Source organism: Pinus tabuliformis, chromosome 8, assembly GCF_031772625.1.
Source record: "Pinus tabuliformis cultivar Carrire ecotype Pingquan chromosome 8, CPIR1, whole genome shotgun sequence".
NCBI classification, from domain to species: Eukaryota; Viridiplantae; Streptophyta; class Pinopsida; order Pinales; family Pinaceae; genus Pinus; species Pinus tabuliformis.
The window spans coordinates 1,681,281,243-1,681,299,272 of record NC_142294.1 but is presented as its reverse complement, the minus strand read 5'-3'; the positions used below and the strand labels follow the sequence as shown (position 1 = coordinate 1,681,299,272).

Sequence of the window (18,030 nt, the reverse complement as noted above, 5' to 3'; positions counted from 1 at the left end):
ATCCAATCTTTGTCAAATCCATGTTATCACAATCCCCTTGAAAACATAGAACATATGTGGCTGTTCTATGCTCTCATCTATGTTGTGTCCTACTTGAAGTCCATCTGATAAGTAATTCTTCTTTAAATTAGTCCATATGCTTACAGTTTGCTTGTGGAATGTGAAATGTGTTCTTTTATGTTATGATACTGAATATGCCTGCCTTGTGCATGTATAACAGGTTGGACCTGTAGGCTTTGAGCAAGGAACATCAACTGGTCAGCATACAACTGATACAAATGATGGCTTTGGCTTTCAGGATCCGTTTTCAGATGATTTCCATAAAATATTCAGCGAGGTGGATGTTGCGCTCATGTTTTGGGCTGTGATAGAAGATTGAATTTTGCCTGAAATTTATGTTTTCGATTTTGGTTGTTATTAAATAACAACTGTGTTATCGTTTTTTGCCAGTTCTTCCGAAGTGGAACAGAAAGACCTGCACCTAATATAAAGGTTCATGCTTGTTTTTATATAAAGATCATTTTTGAATCCAAATAGTGATAACATTTTTTGTCCATTTTGTTTCCAAACTTCTGAGAATTTTACATCAAGATATTCTGTTCATTTCAAGTAATGTGGCATCTGTATCCTGAGAATATCAAATGTTGTCATTTTATTGTCCAACAGGTAAATCTCGAAATGACATTTCTTGAATCTGTTAAGGGTTGCACCAAACATCTGTCCTTCATTGCACCTGTACGATGTTATACATGCAGTGAGTCCATGGAATGCCTTACTGTTGAAATTAAGGCTATAATTATCTTCTCAACAAGTGGACTGTAGTAGTTGAGCTGGTTCAAGACTAAATAAAATTTTCTTATAAACCATAGAAGCACAAGTTTTTTTTTCTACATACTTCTTATAGAATATCTATGGCTAAGCTGCTGCCCTATGGGGGGCATTTATATGCCTCGAAGTTATAATTTGGAATCATTTCATAAAGCTAAGTAATTTGGTAGTTGAAGTGGCTATGGAATTAATCCTTCTGTTTGAATTCATTATTTCATATTAAAGACAGTTTGAAATCGTTTGGTAAAGCTAAGTAATTTAGTGGCTATGGAATTAATCATTGGATGAGACATCACAAGCCTGGTAGTTGTTTCCTTTTTTGTAATGCTTTGATGGATAAAGTCTTGAGACTGATGCCTTGTGAAAGTTATGAATCTTTTGTTCTCTATTTTTTGTCTATTACCTTCTGTTTTCTGGACATTTCTTGACAGTTTCTTTTGTTAAATGCAGAGGGAAGCGGCTATCCATCTGGAGTAAATCCACAGATATGTCGGACATGCAAAGGTGTCGGAAAAGTATGAACACTTTCCTTTTGAGTTCCTTCAGAGAAAATTTATTGCAAGTGGAAGTCTACATCTGATGTATTAGTGTTCCATAGGATTTGAGGAGTCATGTTTTGTTTACCATTTTTTGCTAAATCTTTATTGCTTTGATTATATTCGTTCTGTGATTTATTGCCTCTAAGTGGTTTACTGTGCAGGTAACTATTCCCCCATTTACATCAACGTGTGTGACATGTAAAGGAATGGGCCGTGTTGTGAAGGCAGGGTTTTGAACACTGCATTATTTTATTGCTAAATTTATATGTTTGAACAGATTCTGTTATGCAAATAAAATTTCCTTTTTATGTTCTGATTTGCTACATTTTCATTTGCCAATGTAGGAATCATGTTATACTTGCAAAGGTTCGGGAACTGTTAGAGGACTTAAAGAGATTGATGTTAATATCCCGGCAGGTGATTATTATGATTTTTGTGTAAAACTTATGTTTATTTGAATTCACTATTAAACCTGTGTTTATTTGAATCTATAATGTCAAACTCATGGGTTTAATCTTCACTTGAGGCCATGATCCAATCTTACTGTATTTCTTATGGCCACATGCCTGCATTTGTGTAACGCCTTATTATATTTTATTTTTTGGCTATTTTATGCTAAGGCTGATCTATTCAAACCTCCTTGGGACTAACCCCATACATCTTGGATGGTGTATAAATCAGTGTTGCAAACATCATGATTTTTTGGCCTAGCTGATGTTTCTTGATTTTTATTGATAATTTGGTGGTATATATATATATATTTTTGTATCCCAAAGGAACCCAGCAGCCTGCCTGACACATAGTTACTAATAAATCTGTGGGGGTCTACGGCTTGTCCTCCTCTCCGTAAATGGCTCACAACTGGGGGGGTTTGAACCTTGGATCTCTCAGTTTCCACAGATTTCACATTACTTCTTTCACCAATTGAGCTACCCCCCTGGGACGATATTTTGGTGGTATATTAATTTCGCTGATGTTTGCCGATTTTTACCGATATTTCACTGATTTTTTATGATATTTTGGTTTTTTGGACCCTTGCTAATTTTATCCCGATGTTGATGTTTGCGATATTGGTATAAATACACCATCTTTCATTTGTATTCTTTACTAAAGTGATTAATTTTAATATCATAAACCTAAGGGAAACTCTCTATACTGTGCTCTCTTTGTGTTAATTTTAGTTATGTTCTATGCCAGAGTAATTTATTTCAATTTTCACAGTTAGCTCAATATCTTTTCCAGATTAGCAATCACATCAGCGTTAAAGTAAACTGCAGATAGAACATAAATATAAATTGCAGAAGACAAGTCAAGACAAGAGGACACAAGATGTGGCACTAGCCAGGGACAAACCTCAATGTGGGGAAACCCTTGATCAATACTTCTTATATGTTCTTCAATAGTTCAACAGAGAGAGAGAGATAGTGTGTTTACAACAGAAGTCAACACTTTGACTTATTTAGATAAGAGCATAGATCATCTCTAAGAAGATGATACATGAGATCAGTTGAAGACATGCTGCTTCAACGGATTCTCCAAGGTGACTCCTTCACCTATCGTTGTGCTACATCTTGTCATCATGCTGCACCTCACCGTGCTGCACCATGCTACACCCATCATCACAATGTTGGACCTCATGCTGCTGCTGTCCCAATGTTTAGCAATGTTGTACTTAGTGCCACGGTTACACCATGCTGTCACCCATGTGCTTGCTGCACCATTGCTGCTTTGTATCCTTGCCGCAACAAGTACTATACTGCTGTTCCAATGTACTTGCAGCACTGTGCTTGCTATTGTCCATGCTTTACCATGATGCTGCTGTCCATGCTTCACCATGCTTGCAGCTATCCCATGTTTCACTATGCTTGCAGCTGTCTCATGTGTCACCATGCTTGCAGCTGTCCCATGTATTAGCTGGTTGTCCCTTGCATTGCTTGCTACTGTCCAACTGCTGCATCTAAACATGTTGTTCCATGCACCTTACTGCACCATGCTGCTGCAATATACCATATTGCTGCAACCATCACATCATGCTGCACTCCTTTGGGGTATTCAACACTCCATGTTAACCCAACATGTGGCTCCCACAGGCTGCTCTGAATCTGATCCAAATCTGGTCAATATCCTTGACCCAACACACCTCTAACACTGCTCCAAATCTCCTTGTCACTTTGCTGTTCCTAATTGTTCTGGTTAGTGCACTTGGGCAGCCCTAAACTCCTCTCAACAGTCCTCAAACAACCCTCCAAATATGCTTGTCACTTTGATGTTCCTAATTGTTCGGGTTAGGGCACTTGGGCAGCCCTAAACTCCTCTCAACAGTCCTCGAACAACTCTCCAAATATGCTTGTCACTTTGCTGTTCCTAACTGTTCTGGTTAGGGCACTTGGGCAACCCTAAACTCCTCTCAACAGTCCTCGAACAGCCCTCCAAATATGCTTGCCACTTTGCTGTTCCTAACTGTTATGGTTAGGGCACTTGGGCAGCCCTAAATTCCTCTCAACAGTCCTCAAACAACCCTCCAAATATGCTTGTCACTTTGCTGTTCTTAACTAGTCTGGTTAGGGCACTTGGGCAGCCCTAAACTCCTCTCAACAGTGCTTGAACAACCCTCCAAATCTGCTTGTCACTTGGGCAGCGTCAGCATGACTTTGTCTTAGGCAACTTCACCATGACAACGTCCTAGAGCTAGGGCACATAGAGCTAGGACATCATCTTCTAGGAGCTGCGTAGATCCTTCTTCCCCATGGAAGCTTCTAGGGCAGCATATCTCTTAGGATCTATCCTCCCACCAAAACCCAAGAAAAGTGGAGAGGAAGAGATCACAAGAAGAGTATGTACAAATGACTAGCAAGCCACCTCTTTTTATACTAAAACGTTGGCCGACCTTGATGAATTGTCTTATAACACAAATAAATTCATAACTCCATGAATACTTATTGGAATTGGATGATCTTTATATCAATCCTACACCTCTTGATGAGAGGGATCCAAGAAAAATATCAGCTTCCATAAATAAGATGACCCACATGGAGTTTGGCCCTAGTTTCCAATTTTCATACTCCTCAACTAGGTACAACTCCATCTGCTTATCTATATGTCCGACTATATTATCTCTGCCATCAATGCCCTGCACTGCTCTGCTGAGATTTGTTCTGCTTTGCTCTGTTCTGCTGAACCATGAAGAAGAAGAATTGATCGAGAATGTCTCATACCATTCTCTATTGACTCGAAGTCAATTCCATATGAAGAGAGTGTGTCATATCACTTTTACTTACCCGAAGTCAGTTTTATTGATCCCATATCAATATCACAAGAGAGTGTCTCAAACCACTCATACTGATCCCAGATCAGTTGGAGGTCATCCTAGCATAGGGAGTACGGTAGATACAACGATGCGTCCATCGATAGTACTACTATGGTCCCTAACCCCCTTTTTTTGCTCATTGATCAGATGAGAGGTACTTCCCATGAGTCCCAGACTGCATGGTTAGGAGGCCTCGACAGGAGAACTAATCATCCTGTCCCACAGGAGAACGAATCATCTTGTCCCACAGTCGTCACGAGAGAACTAATCATCCCGGCCCACAGGAGAACTAAACGTCCCGACCCACAGGAGAACTAATCATCTTGTTTCACAATTGCCACGGGAGAACTAATCATCCTGGCCCATAGGAGAACTAATCATCCTGTTCCACTGTCGCCACGGGGTATCATAAGGAAAGGTTGAACCTGTCACCTTGTACATAGTGCACCATTAGGGGAGGGTGAGTCGCCCTATGGTCGTGTGTTGCTCCAGTAAGTACTCTAAGCCCCCTAGAGCTCCCAAAGCTCAATGCATGCAACATGCAGGACCCTTATACGAAGGTCTCTCAACGACTCCAAGTCGTTCGGGAAAGTCACAGATTTGACCTTTCCCCGGTGCTTTGACAAAATGTATGCGAACTATACATCAATCTCAAGGCCATGGAGCCTCCTTGCTCATCGACTTACCATATCCCAAATAAGCTAGTATCTGGTGTCTATCTGCTGGAGCACTCATCGAATACAAGATTCCTCAACAATCGAATCCCCCCTGGTTGTCACAGAGAATCACAGTGGTATTCATCATGTGTACAAACAACTCACTGAAGAGCTTCCACAACCAGGCAGCTTCACACGAGATCATACTCATAGCTATGTATTCGGTCTCGGCGGTGCTTATAACAACCGACTTCTGCTTCCTGCTCATCCATGATATTGAAGCAGAATCCAAAGAGAACCAACACTGAGAAGTGTTTTTGTGATTCAGATGTAGATACGTTGTTCTTTTGGTTTGTATTTACTTCAAGTGACGATGTTGTTGAGTTGGTTACAAAACCTTCACTTGGGATGTTTATCATCTGAACTGCAACATCTAAGTGCGCTTTTTCTTCAACCAGTTTAACTTCTTCTTGAGTTATGATATTCACTGGATCAATATTTATTCCTCTCTCTTCAACTTGGACTTCTACATTTGATGCTTTCTTCTCGATAAGCTGTTGTACCTTGTTTTCCAATGACTTCTTGTCCTTTTTAAGCTTCTTAATTTGCATTAGTAGTTTTTCACTATGGTCTTTAAGCCGAGAAACTTCTTCATTTTTTCAGCAGTGATCTTGTCAACTTCTCTTTGCATATTTTGTAGTACTTTTTTACCTTCTTGAAAAATTACTTTTGAGATATCTAGTATGTCTTCTGGTATTACTGAATTCGGCTTCACTGTAACATCTTGTAGCGTTATTTTTTTCTTTTTGTAAGAAAATGTCAAAAACTTCTTCTTCGTATTCAGGATGAAGGAACCTAGGGTTTCCATCCAGGGTGAACCTAAAATAATGTCACCTTGATCGCTCCATAGGTTTTGAACTGAGAATTGTGATATGAATGTATAATCTCCAATGTTTAATTGTAAATTGGTTATTTCATATTTTTTGTTGTCAAAACAATCTAATTTTTCGATTATATTTGACTCGAGAATCACTAATTGGTTTGCAATTTTAGGTTTTATATAATTTTTATCTTTGGCCGATAAGATAGCGATAGTAACTATTAGAATAATGCTATTTTAGTGTTTAATGCTCATTTATGTAGATAAGATCGTCTGTGATCTTATTAGCAGTTTCTTATTTAGAAACTTGCTGTTTCTATTTCTTAGTAGAAACCTGCTGTTTCTGTAAATACAACTGTATTATTTATTGAGCTTCATTGCTCATTGTAAATCAATTTCAATTCATTCATTGATTATGGTATCAGAGCCAAGTTATTTTTTTCGAAATAATTTTTCACTGTTTGAAAAATTTCGTGCTTCATTTCGAAATTGCTCTCTAGGGGTCTGAAATATTTTTACCAGAGGCGTTGATGTTGAAGACGGGATTCGAGATCGAGAGCATCATGTCGCCGACGCTGATTCCGGAGAGGGAGACATAGTAGAAGGTGTCGAGGCAACTGTTCTTCAGCATTGGCGCTACCACGACTCCGTTGGGCACTGCGACCCGTCCGAACTGTAGACTGCTCGAGGATTCAGAGTCACGGTCTATGAGACAGTAATTTTTTTTTTCTTTCCGCTTTCGTCTGTTAACTGTGAAGGGAACGACAACGCCCCTCCACCGAGGCCAAGAAGCCTTGAGGCACCAACGAACGACCCCCCGTTATCGTGGCCACGTTCGACACTGTTGCCCCCCCCAAGGGTTAGCGTCTCAGTTGCGAAGTTCTCCAGCGTGTACGACCCGTTGTCGTAGCTCACCTGGTACATGCAGCTCCCGTTGCGACTGCACCCTGAGACGTCGAGAGAGGGTCACGAGACTCTTGCGGACGATTTTCTCCGCATAGTAGCACTGACACCAGTTGACTGGAATCATGGCTGCCTTTGTTGAGTTTATTTTTGCAGCGCATGCCAAGCATGACGAGTTCTTGTTACGCACAGCACGAGGAATTGACAGTGCGGAGGGTGGATTTTATAAACCTGTGCGTGAGGCTGCATCCCATTTGGATGTGATCTTCTGCGACATCGTCTTTACCTGAGGCTACAAATGACATTTCCTGCAGCTGTGTAGGGTATTTGGCACTGTTTGGGCAGCGAAGTTATTCTCTGAGCCAGCAACCCTATTCTCAAGTACTTATACTTACCTGTGGCAGCAGAAGAAATTTGAGGCCTATTTGTGATAACAGTTCACCTTTGTAACACTGCTCGAGGCAGTTCTATGGCATGAAAGAGACAGCGGGAGGCAAAAATTACTAAGGCTGGTTGCAAGGGCCGAGTTTTCATTCTGGTTCTCTTTCATATTGCACCAACACCTATCAGATTTTGTTCGGATCAGTCGACACTTGCATTGAAATCCGTGCCAAATTCCTTTGTTGTTTTTTGTGTCTTGGGAAACGTGAAAATGGCCTCGCTAACCAACCTGATGTTGGAAGGCAGTGAACGCTTTAATGGCACCAATTATAACATCTGGAAACAGAGAATGTTGACCATTTTTGAATATAGGCGTCTTGACCAACTTTTGGGAAAAGAGCTCAGTCCTGGTACACCTGGTGCAAATCAAGATAAGTTTGATGATCGAAATTGAGAGGCTGTTATGCTTCTCAAACTCTCTATGACTGATGATCAGATACCATAGATTTCTTCCGGCAAGACAGCTGTCGAAATCTGGCAACATTGGAAGTAATTGCACGAGACATCCGACAAGAGCAGAGCTTTCTTTCTAAAGAATCAGTTGTTCTCCATCATGATGGACGAACGTATGTCTTTACAGGAACATCTTAACAAGATTAAAGATATTCGAGATCAGCTCGTAGCCATTGGTCGGACCATGGAGGAAGAAGATATGGTAGTCATCACTTTGAAAAGTCTACCAAAACCTTATGAGCACTTCATAGAAACACTCAACATCACCTCCACTAATGTTGATCTGAAGTTTCCGGAGTTATGCACCAAACTCCTGCAGCGGGATCGATGGAAACAATAGTTTGGTAGTGGTGCATCATTAGCCTCCTTAGAAAATGCTTTTGCTGCCAAATATTAGTCCTCTCAGTCCTTTCAATAGAAAGGTTCTTCTCAGCCTTCTGATCGTGCTAAGAAGAAAAATGTGCAGTGTAATCACTGTCACAAGTTCGGCCAAATGAAGAAAGATTGTCGACAGAGAATTGCTTCTGAACAGATGAAGCAGGGAGGGTCTCATCAGCGAGCGAATGTTACAGAACATTCCCAGCAGAAGGAATCTGCCTTTTATGCCTTTATGGCTAAGAGGTCCTCAGATCATGCCCCGTCTTCTACTTGGTACATTGACTTTGGTGCATCATGTCATTTCTCTCACAGGCGTGACTGTTTACTGACTTCTCATCTTTCAGTGATTTCGTGGTATTCGGCGGAGGTGAGTACACAGTGGTTGGCAGAGGTACAGTTCAAATCCAGTCTGATGGGCGCACACTCATCTTCCTGAATGTGTACTATGTTCCTGGTATGGAAATTAATCTGCTGTCTGTCACCCAGATTATGAGGAACTCTCCTCAGCTCGATGTGGTGTTCAGTGTGCACAAGTGCGCCATTATTGACAAGGAAACTCGTCTTACGGTTGCTGGTGGCCTAGAGGATCATGGCCTATACAGACTTCTTAACACTGGTGATTCTCCAGAAGTGGCTCTAGCAGCTCGTGTTTCTCCCATCGGCACTCTGTGGCATCAGAGATATGGGCATCTAAACATTCAATATCTCTCTCAGCTATCTCGGGAGGGACTTGTGTCAGGGTTACCTGATATTCAGACTCAACATTTGGGAGTGTGCGGCACCTGTCAAGCTGGCAAGAAACATCGGTCTTCATTCAAGGATGGAGAATCTTGGCGCGCATCTAAGGTACTCCAGTTAATTCATGCTGATACTTGTGGTCTTATGAATACATCTTCAGTTATTGGTTGCAAATATTTTTTGCTTATTGTAGATGATTTCAGTAGAAAGATGTGGGTGTACTTTCTAAAACATAAATTTGATGTATTTAGTATCTTTCAGAAGTTTAAATCCTTAGTTGAAAAAGAGTCTTGCTGTAATATTTTAACTCTTAGTATAGATAACGGGGGGCGGGTGGGGGGGGGACTTTTGTTTTTCTGCTTTCTCTAACTTTTGTGATACCCATGGCATCAAACACCAGTTAACTACACCCTACACTCCTTAGCAGAACAATGTTGTTGAACGTCTCAACCATACGGTTGTTGAAATGGCTCGTTCCATGTTACAACACAAGAGTGTTCCAAACAAATTTTGGGCTAAAGAAATGTTTACTGCTGTCTATCTTCTTAACTGATCACCTACTGAGGTTGTTAAGGGGAGGACTCCAGAAGAGGTTTGGTCTGGCCGTAAGCCTAAGATCAGTCACCTGAAAGTGTTTGGTTCAGTTGCATATGTTTGGATTCCAGTCGCTAAACGCTCTAAGTTGGATTCCAAAAGCCAGAAACTCATGAGGACAGGGTATAGTGATCACCACAAGGCCGATAGGCTGATAGATATAGACACTGAACGTCTTATCTTCAGTCAGGATGTAGTATTTGATGAAGACAGAGGGTTCTTTCAGTCCCCTCCTTCCGAGCAGTGTTCTGAGGATTAGCCTCACAGTGTTCTTCTTCCGTTAGGTCCACTTGATGGGAGGGATGATGCAACATCAGTATTTGATGATGTATTGCGTGAGTTCCCTCCGGAAAATAATCTTCCTCTCGTTGCTCCTGTTGTTCCTGAGCCTCCTCCACCGACTTCAGATATCGGTTCTTCTACTCTCCGGCGAAAATAGTGGGCTAAAACTATTGGTGATCTCCGGGATAATGAGCTCCTTGAAAGTAGAACTTCTAAAAATAAGAGCAAACAACAACCTACAATAAATTTTTCTCTTATGGCTAACCTACACAGTGTTTTTGAGCCTCAAACCTATTCAGAGGCTAAGGGTATACTCGAGTGGGAACAGGCTATGGAAGTTGAATTCCAGAGTCTTCAGAAGAATCACACTTGGACCCTTTCTAATCTTCTTGCAGGGAAAAAGCCCATTAGCTGCAAATGGGTGTATAATGTGAAATACAAAGCTGGCGAAACCTTAGAAAAGTATAAGGCTCGCCTTGTTGCTCAAGGGTTCTCATAGAAGGAAGGCATAGACTATGAGGAGACCTTTGCTCCTAAGCCAAGATGAGTACCATACAACTCGTCCTTGACTTCGCAGCTCAGTTCAGTTGGAAAGTCCATCAGATGGATGTAAAGAGTGCTTTTCTGAATGGTGACTTACAAGAACAAGTCTACATGACGCAACCTCCAGGATTCATGGTTGCCGGTTAAGAACAGAAACTTTGTAGATTAGTCAAAGCACTCTATGGTCTGAAACAAGCCCCTCGAGCTTGGTACATGAAAATTGATAAGTACCTAACAGATCATGGCTTTCAGCGGAGTCCATCTGATGCAAACTTGTATATCAAACATATTGGTGATGATATTCTGTTTGTGGTTGTCTATGTGGATGACCTTATCATTACTGGCAGTTCAACATATTTGATCCATGGGATCAAACATGATTTGTGCAGCACTTTTGATATGACAGATTTGGGACTTGTTCATTACTGCTTGGGGGTTGAAGTCTGGAAGACTGAGAACAACATCTTTCTCTCTCAGTCCAAGTATGCCAGAAGTCTTGTGGACAGATTTAGAATGCAGGATTGCAAACCTGCCACGACTCCTATGGAACTAGGGCTCAAACTTTCATCTCAGTCATCCTCACCACTTGTGGATGAATCTTTATTCAGGCAATTAGTGGGCATCCTCATCTACCTTACTGCCACTAGACTCGATATCAATTTTGCAGTGAGCTACATTTCACGCTTCATGGCAGCTCCTAAGGCTGATCATTGGATAGCAGCGAAGCGTGTGCTGCGTTATGTGAATGGCACTCCTGATTATAGACTTCTGTACACTCAGAGTTCAGATCCTACTCTCAATGGTTACACAGATTCCGACTGGGCAGGTTCGGTTGATGACAGTAAATCTACCGCTGGGTATGTGTTTAGTTTGGGATCCGGCGCTGTCACATGGACTAGTAAGAAGCAGCTGGCAGTGGCTCTCTCCTCGACAGAAGCAGAGTATCGGGGAGCTGTTAAGGCATCTTGTGAGGCAATTTGGCTTAGACGTATGCTTGAGGATATGCATGTTTCCCAGGTAGGTCCTACTCCCTTGTTTTGTGATAATCAACGAGTGCTCAAACTCGTCAAGAATCCAGTCTTCCATGAACAAACAAAGCATGTGGAAACCCATTGCCACTATATTAGACAGCTTCTTGAAGACATATCCATTTAGTTGCTGTATGTTTCCACAACAGAGCAGCGAGCAAACATCTTCACCAAGCCCCTTGGTCCTGATAAGTTTGTAAAATTCAGGAGGTCTATAGGTGTTGTAAATAGATTGAGCATTAAGGGAGGGTATTAAAATAATGCTATTTTAGTGTTTAATGCTCATTTATGTAGATAAGATCATCTGTGATCTTATTAGTAGTTTCTTATTTAGAAACTTACTGTTTCTATTTCTTAGTAGAGACCTGCTGTTTCTGTAAATACATTTGTATTATTTATTGAGCTTCATTGCTCATTGTAAATCAATTTCAATTCATTCATTGATTAGTAAAATCTTTTCCCGCCATAGACCCTTTAATTCTAAATAGCATTGAGGCATAGTTATATTTAGTTTTTGGGAATATCCCAATGTTCATTTCCTTATTAGGCTTTGTTTTGCTTCTTTAGGATGAACTTAGGGTTTTAAAAGTAATCCCTTCTTTTCTATAAACCCTTAAAATAACTTGACTTAATGATTAATTTGATAGTGATTCAACTTGGCCCCTTTTAATATATATTTTTCTTGATAATTTTAACTATTTTTTAATAACTTGGAACTGCCACTCCCTTTTTTTATGTGTTAAATATAGTACTCAAAACTCCTCTTTTATATATGTATATATATTAATTTTGTTTTTTTTTTTTATCTTTTTTTTTTTATTTATCTTTAATAATCCTAATCTTTTTTCTTTTAATATACTGCCCTTTATTGTTGATTTAGGGTAGCTGTTAGATGATCCAAAAATACAATTTTTATCATAGGTTATAAAATTAGAATAAAATAATTATTAATTTAAGATATTAAATTAATAATTATTATTCTAGAATGTTTAATTATTTAATGGAGATTTTTAGACTTAGCATATTGTTGTAACTAGATATGACTCTCCAAATGTGTCGTATCTTAGGCTCTATTATAGGAGATTAGTTAGCTAGTTGGTTTGAATAGCATTTATTGTAAATGGACACTTGTTATTTAATAAGTGCTCCATAATTAGAGGTAGTTAGGACATGGAGCTTATAAATAGCTCATTGCAAGAGTGTTTGGTTGTTCGGGTGTAAACTCTTGCAAAATCAATTATGTAATTATTTTTTTCTGATTAATAAAATTACGTGTCTGAGGACACTTCTGCCATTATTGTGGTATCAGAGCTCCAGTAATGCTGCAGTGGATTTGAGGAGATTTCAGCTCAACAAAGTCCTGGAAAACTCCATTCAGTTGGCCAGCAAATCATTGGTATGAAATTGTCCAGTTTTGTGTTCAACAAACAAAAAATTTCTTAGAATTCTAATCTGCGAAATGATTCTATTAATTCTTTAATGCTGGATCATACGCCCTTGCTGGAATTTAATGTAAAGTTGGATGGTATCTTTTTTAATTGAGTGTAATATTGCAAGCGTTGAAGAAATGAACGAGATTGTTTGCTAGAGGTTAGATCGGTGCCATAATCCGGCGGGGAGATTGTCATTTTCTCTGCCAACTGTCTCGAGGTTGATTCGATCCATTTCTTGTTTGTAGAAATCGGCTTCTCTAGTCAATTTCTGAATTACTTCATACATTTTTATAAACACCTGGCTGCGTTTTGGTTTCTGTTTTTCTTTCTTTATCTCTTGAACTGCCCACGCATTTCGGAGAGCCTTTCAAGTCTTCCTTGCTAAAGAAAATTGGGCGAAACCTTCTATCATGACTCCTCAATATTAGATTGTTCGACTGAAAATCAGGTACCCCAGGGAAAGAATGTACAGGAATTTCTGCTTTTAAAGCCGTCTGAAGAGTATTACGTTATACAGATTTTAGAATTCGGCATTGCGTTTGAGGCTATATTTCCACGCCATATTGTTGTGTTTGATCAGGTAGAGAAGACATTGCGTAAATCTACAAAATGTTTGAACAGCAGTTGGCAGCGGAACAGTCTGCACGAGAAAAAGTTGAGAGAGATTCGAGGCATTTCCTTTTCTGTTAATCTTCCTTGTGCGATTATGTAAGTGTGGATAATTTTGTTTTAAAAAATAGAGCAACACATATTATCCAAACAATTCTGATGTCATGTACATATATATTTTGAACACTTGCGATGAAAGCATAAGAACGATGGCTTTGAGGAGAAACGTGAATTCAAGTGATTTCATAAAGTTTTAATAATTATTTTTAATGGGAAGTATGTAAAGGCTTTTTTAAAGAGTGTTTATAAAGTCCTTATGGAATTTTAAGGAGACATAAGGAGTATTTCTAATTCCTTATGTAATGGAGTGATAAGTTTGGAGAGATCTAATGATTTGTAATTTTGGGAATTTATTGTTATTGGAGTAATAAGGGTCTTGTAACATTTGTTAAGGTGATTGTAATTTTTTGGAGCAATAAGGAGTTTGTTATTTTTGTAATTTTTCGAAGGAGATAAATGTAACTCAAAGTAATTTTACTTTGAGGGGGGGGTAAATTTTTTTTACCAGATTGTGCAAAGCACCATTGTAAAAAGTCAAATTTTGAAAGTTGCCCTGTAAAAATTTGAGAAATTGACTAGAGCCAAGTGCAAAGCTCAGTCAATATTCTCCTGTTTTGACGACTATTCGAGGGTCAAGGCCAAGCCCCGATAGATCGTGTTTTTTTGCGTGGTGTGTTGTGTTGACTATCTTGTCCTTTCTGTTTTGCTTCTTGGTGTGTCTCTTCATCGCTAAAAATGTCTAAGTTGATTAACTTATTTTCTGATTCCGACAAACTTGAAGGCACCAAATCTTATAAAACGTGGCATCGTCTTATTGAAAGCACACTCATTTACAATGAATTATGGCAAGGAATATGTGATGGAGATGTAAAGCCGAATAAACCCACAGATGCAGATCCACTAGCAAAATGGGAAATCAAGAATGCTAAAGCCTTAGCTCTTATTAAATCGTCTGTGAATGATGAAATGTATGTACATATAGAGAATGCCACAGATGCATGGACTGCCTTGAAAACTTTTAAAGACCTCTTTGATACTCAGCCAGAATCAAAGAAGGTTGATCTACAGTTAAAATTGTTGCAACAAAAATTAACTGAAGATGGTGATATTCTTGAATATCTCTCCAGACTTAAGAATATTAAGCAGGAAATTATTAATGCTGGTTTTCCCGCAATTGATGATAGCTTTATGGTCACAATTGTAATTGCTGGGCTTCCTTCTTCCTATACGCATTTTTTAGAGACTTTACAAGTAACTGGGAAATTAGAAAAACTAAAGTTTGATGAACTTTGTGAAATGTTAAGTCAACATGATAAAACTTTTGGGAAGAAGAAGAAAGTTGGTGAAGATGTTTTTCTCACAGAAGCCAGCACAAGTAAGTCATCAGCAGATAGTTCTCGAGGAAGAGGCAGATGGAATCAGAATCAAGTAGCACATAATCGAGGTCGAAGCCAAAGCAGAGGCAACAATTTTAACAGAGGAGGAAGAAATAATTTGCAAGGTAGAGGAAACAACCTAGGAAGAGGCAATTTTCAAGCACAAGGATATAATAGTCAAGGTAGAGGACAATCTCCAAATAGAGGTCAAAGCAGAGGCCGAGGACAATCTTCAGGACGAGGAAGAGACTTAAGTCAAATTGTGTGTCGACGATGTAACAAAGTTGGCCATTATGCTGAAGACTGTCGAACTTCAGTTAATAAAATTCCCAAGTTTTAGCAGCATTCAGCACAATTTGCACATGATCAAGATGAAGACAGCTCAGAATATGTTTTTACTTCCTCACCAGCATCACAAATTTCATCTCATCTCAGAAGTGACTATGAAGATGCCTGGATCTTGGATTCCGGGGCAACTCAGCACATGACATGTCGACGTGATTTTTTCTGGAATTTTCAAGAATGCCAACTTAATTCAATTTTTCTTGCTGATGATACAAAACATACTCCTTATGGCAAAGGAGTCGTAAAAGTTTTTCTCCCTGACATTGGAGAAAAATTGATTTCCAATGTATGGTATGTACCTAGTTTCAAGAAAAATTTGCTCTCTTTAGTCACGATTCGACAAGCAGGACATCAGGTGATTATGGAAGATGGTTTAGTGAATATTAATTCAGTGAAACAGAACTTGAAAACAGTTATGACAGGTTATGAAGATGGAAAACTGTTACGGATGAAAGGGACAGTTATTCCAAGGCATTCTGATTTTGCAGGGGCAGTGACTACAGGTATTTCACCTATCAGACTATGGCATGTAGGATATGGACATTTGAATTTTGAGAGTCTTTCTCAATTGCAGAAACAAGGAATGGTTAAAGGACTTTCAACATTCAAAAGAGAAAATGCAAAATGTGAAGCTTGCATTTATGGCAAACAAAATCGAGAAAGTTTTCCAACAAGTTCATGGCGTGCAAACATGCGGCTACAACTAGTTCACAATGATGTTTGTGGTCCACTACAAACTTCATTTGGTGGTTGCAAATATTTCTTACTATTCATTGATGATTTCAGCAGAATGACTTGGGTTTACTTCTTGAAGAACAAGTCAGAAGCATTTGATAAGTTTAAAATTTTTCGCCAACTTGTTGAAAATGAAGTCAAAGAAAAGATAAGTACTCTCAGGACGGATAATGGGGGAGAATTCACTTCAAATGAATTCAAAAATTATTGCAGTGAAAATGGCATAAGACGACATCTTACTAATGTTTACACTCCACAGCAAAATGGAGTAGTCGAAAGAATGAACCGCACTTTGTTAGGAATGGCGAGATCCATGTTAACCTTCAAGAGGTTAAGTCCAACATATTGGGTGGAAGCAATACATACAGCTGTCTACTTAAGAAACAGATCTCCAACTGCTTCTTTAGACGAAATCACACCTTATGAAGCTTGGTTTGGTTTCAAACCTAGAGTTAAACATCTTAGAGTTTTTGGGTCAGTGTGTTATGCCTTAGTTCCGAAAGAAAAACAAACTAAGCTTGACTCAAGAAGTTTAAAATGCACAATGATTGGCTATTCTGATGAGAAGAAAGGGTATCATCTTTTGACCAATGGAAAATTCATTGTGAGCAGGGATGTCATTTTTGATGAAACAGAAAGTAAGAGTGCTGAAGAAATTGAAAATCTTCTTCACAAATTAGAAACTAAGGGAAGTAAAAGAAATGGAAAAATGCAAAGTCAACCAACTTCACCAAATTGGTATGAACTTGATTTTCCTTCCTCTGAAGATGAGTCATCCAGTCCATCTACATCAACAACATCATCTGGGTCTTCTAGCAGTTCATCCGCATCTCCAAGCAGCAGCAGTTCTTCAGACAGTGAGTCTCCACATTCTTCACCTGAACGACGAACATCAGTTTATATTAATCCTCTTTACAATGATGGGGACTTTACAGAAGCGCAAACAAGTGAGCACCAACTTCCAAAATGGGCAGTTCAACTTTTGAAAGATGTAAAGCCTGATGAACAGAATAAAACTGGCACCAGAAGGGCACATAGAAGTGAAGGCAATTTTGCCTTGATCGCAAATGAATTTACTGAACCTTCCACATACAAAGAGGCAGTAAAACATAAAGAATGGCAACAGGCTATGGTTGAAGAATATCAAGCAATAATTGATAACAACACTTGGAAACTTGTTGATTGTCCAGCAAATGTTAAACCCATAGGATGCAAATGGGTTTACAGAATTAAGTATAATCAGAAGGGTGAACTTGATAAGTATAAAGCACGACTTGTCGCAAAGGGTTTTGCGCAGCAGGAAGGCATTGATTATGAAGAAACCTTTGCTCCAACAGCTAAATGGAACACCATCCGATTAACACTTGCATTGGCCGCTCAAAAAGGATGGAAGGTTCATCAAATGGATGTGAAAAGTGCTTTTCTCAACGGGGATTTATAGGACGTGTATATGACCCAATTACCAGGTTTTGAAGTGGAAGGACAAGAACATAAAGTCTGCAAATTGATCAAGGCTTTATATGGATTAAAACAAGCTCCCCGAGCCTAGTATGCAAAGATGGATGATTACCTTAAGAAAGTTGGTTTTCATCGCAGTGAATCTGATGATACTTTGTATATGCGCCAACAAGGCAAATATCTGGTAATTCTTGTTATGTATGTCGATGATTTGATCATCACTGGCAATCATGATGATCATATTGCACAGGTCAAAAAGGAGTTACATGCAGGTTTTAAGATGACAGATTTGGGATTACTTCACTACTATCTTGGAGTTGAAGTCTTCCAACGTCCACATCATATTTTCATTTCTCAGAGTAAGTATGCCGCAGAGGTTCTTCAGCGATTTGGCATGCAAGATTGCAAGCCCGTTCTCACCCCCATGGAGCAAAAATTGAAACT

At 39.3% G+C, this 18,030-nt stretch overlaps 1 protein-coding gene across 3 annotated transcripts in view; it reads left to right on the top strand.

The window, feature by feature from the left end:
* Positions 1-18,030, top strand: part of ATJ1 (DNAJ heat shock family protein) — a 332,305-nt gene that overhangs the window by 70,469 nt on the left and 243,806 nt on the right. For all 3 annotated transcript variants that reach the window (XM_089374301.1, XM_089374302.1, XM_089374303.1), the window contains exons 7-12: positions 221-337; positions 451-492; positions 667-754; positions 1,279-1,343; positions 1,529-1,591; positions 1,712-1,784. In XM_089374301.1, coding sequence (XP_089230427.1) covers positions 221-337; positions 451-492; positions 667-754; positions 1,279-1,343; positions 1,529-1,591; positions 1,712-1,784 — 448 coding nt within the window. The remainder of the gene's footprint in view (positions 1-220; positions 338-450; positions 493-666; positions 755-1,278; positions 1,344-1,528; positions 1,592-1,711; positions 1,785-18,030) is intronic.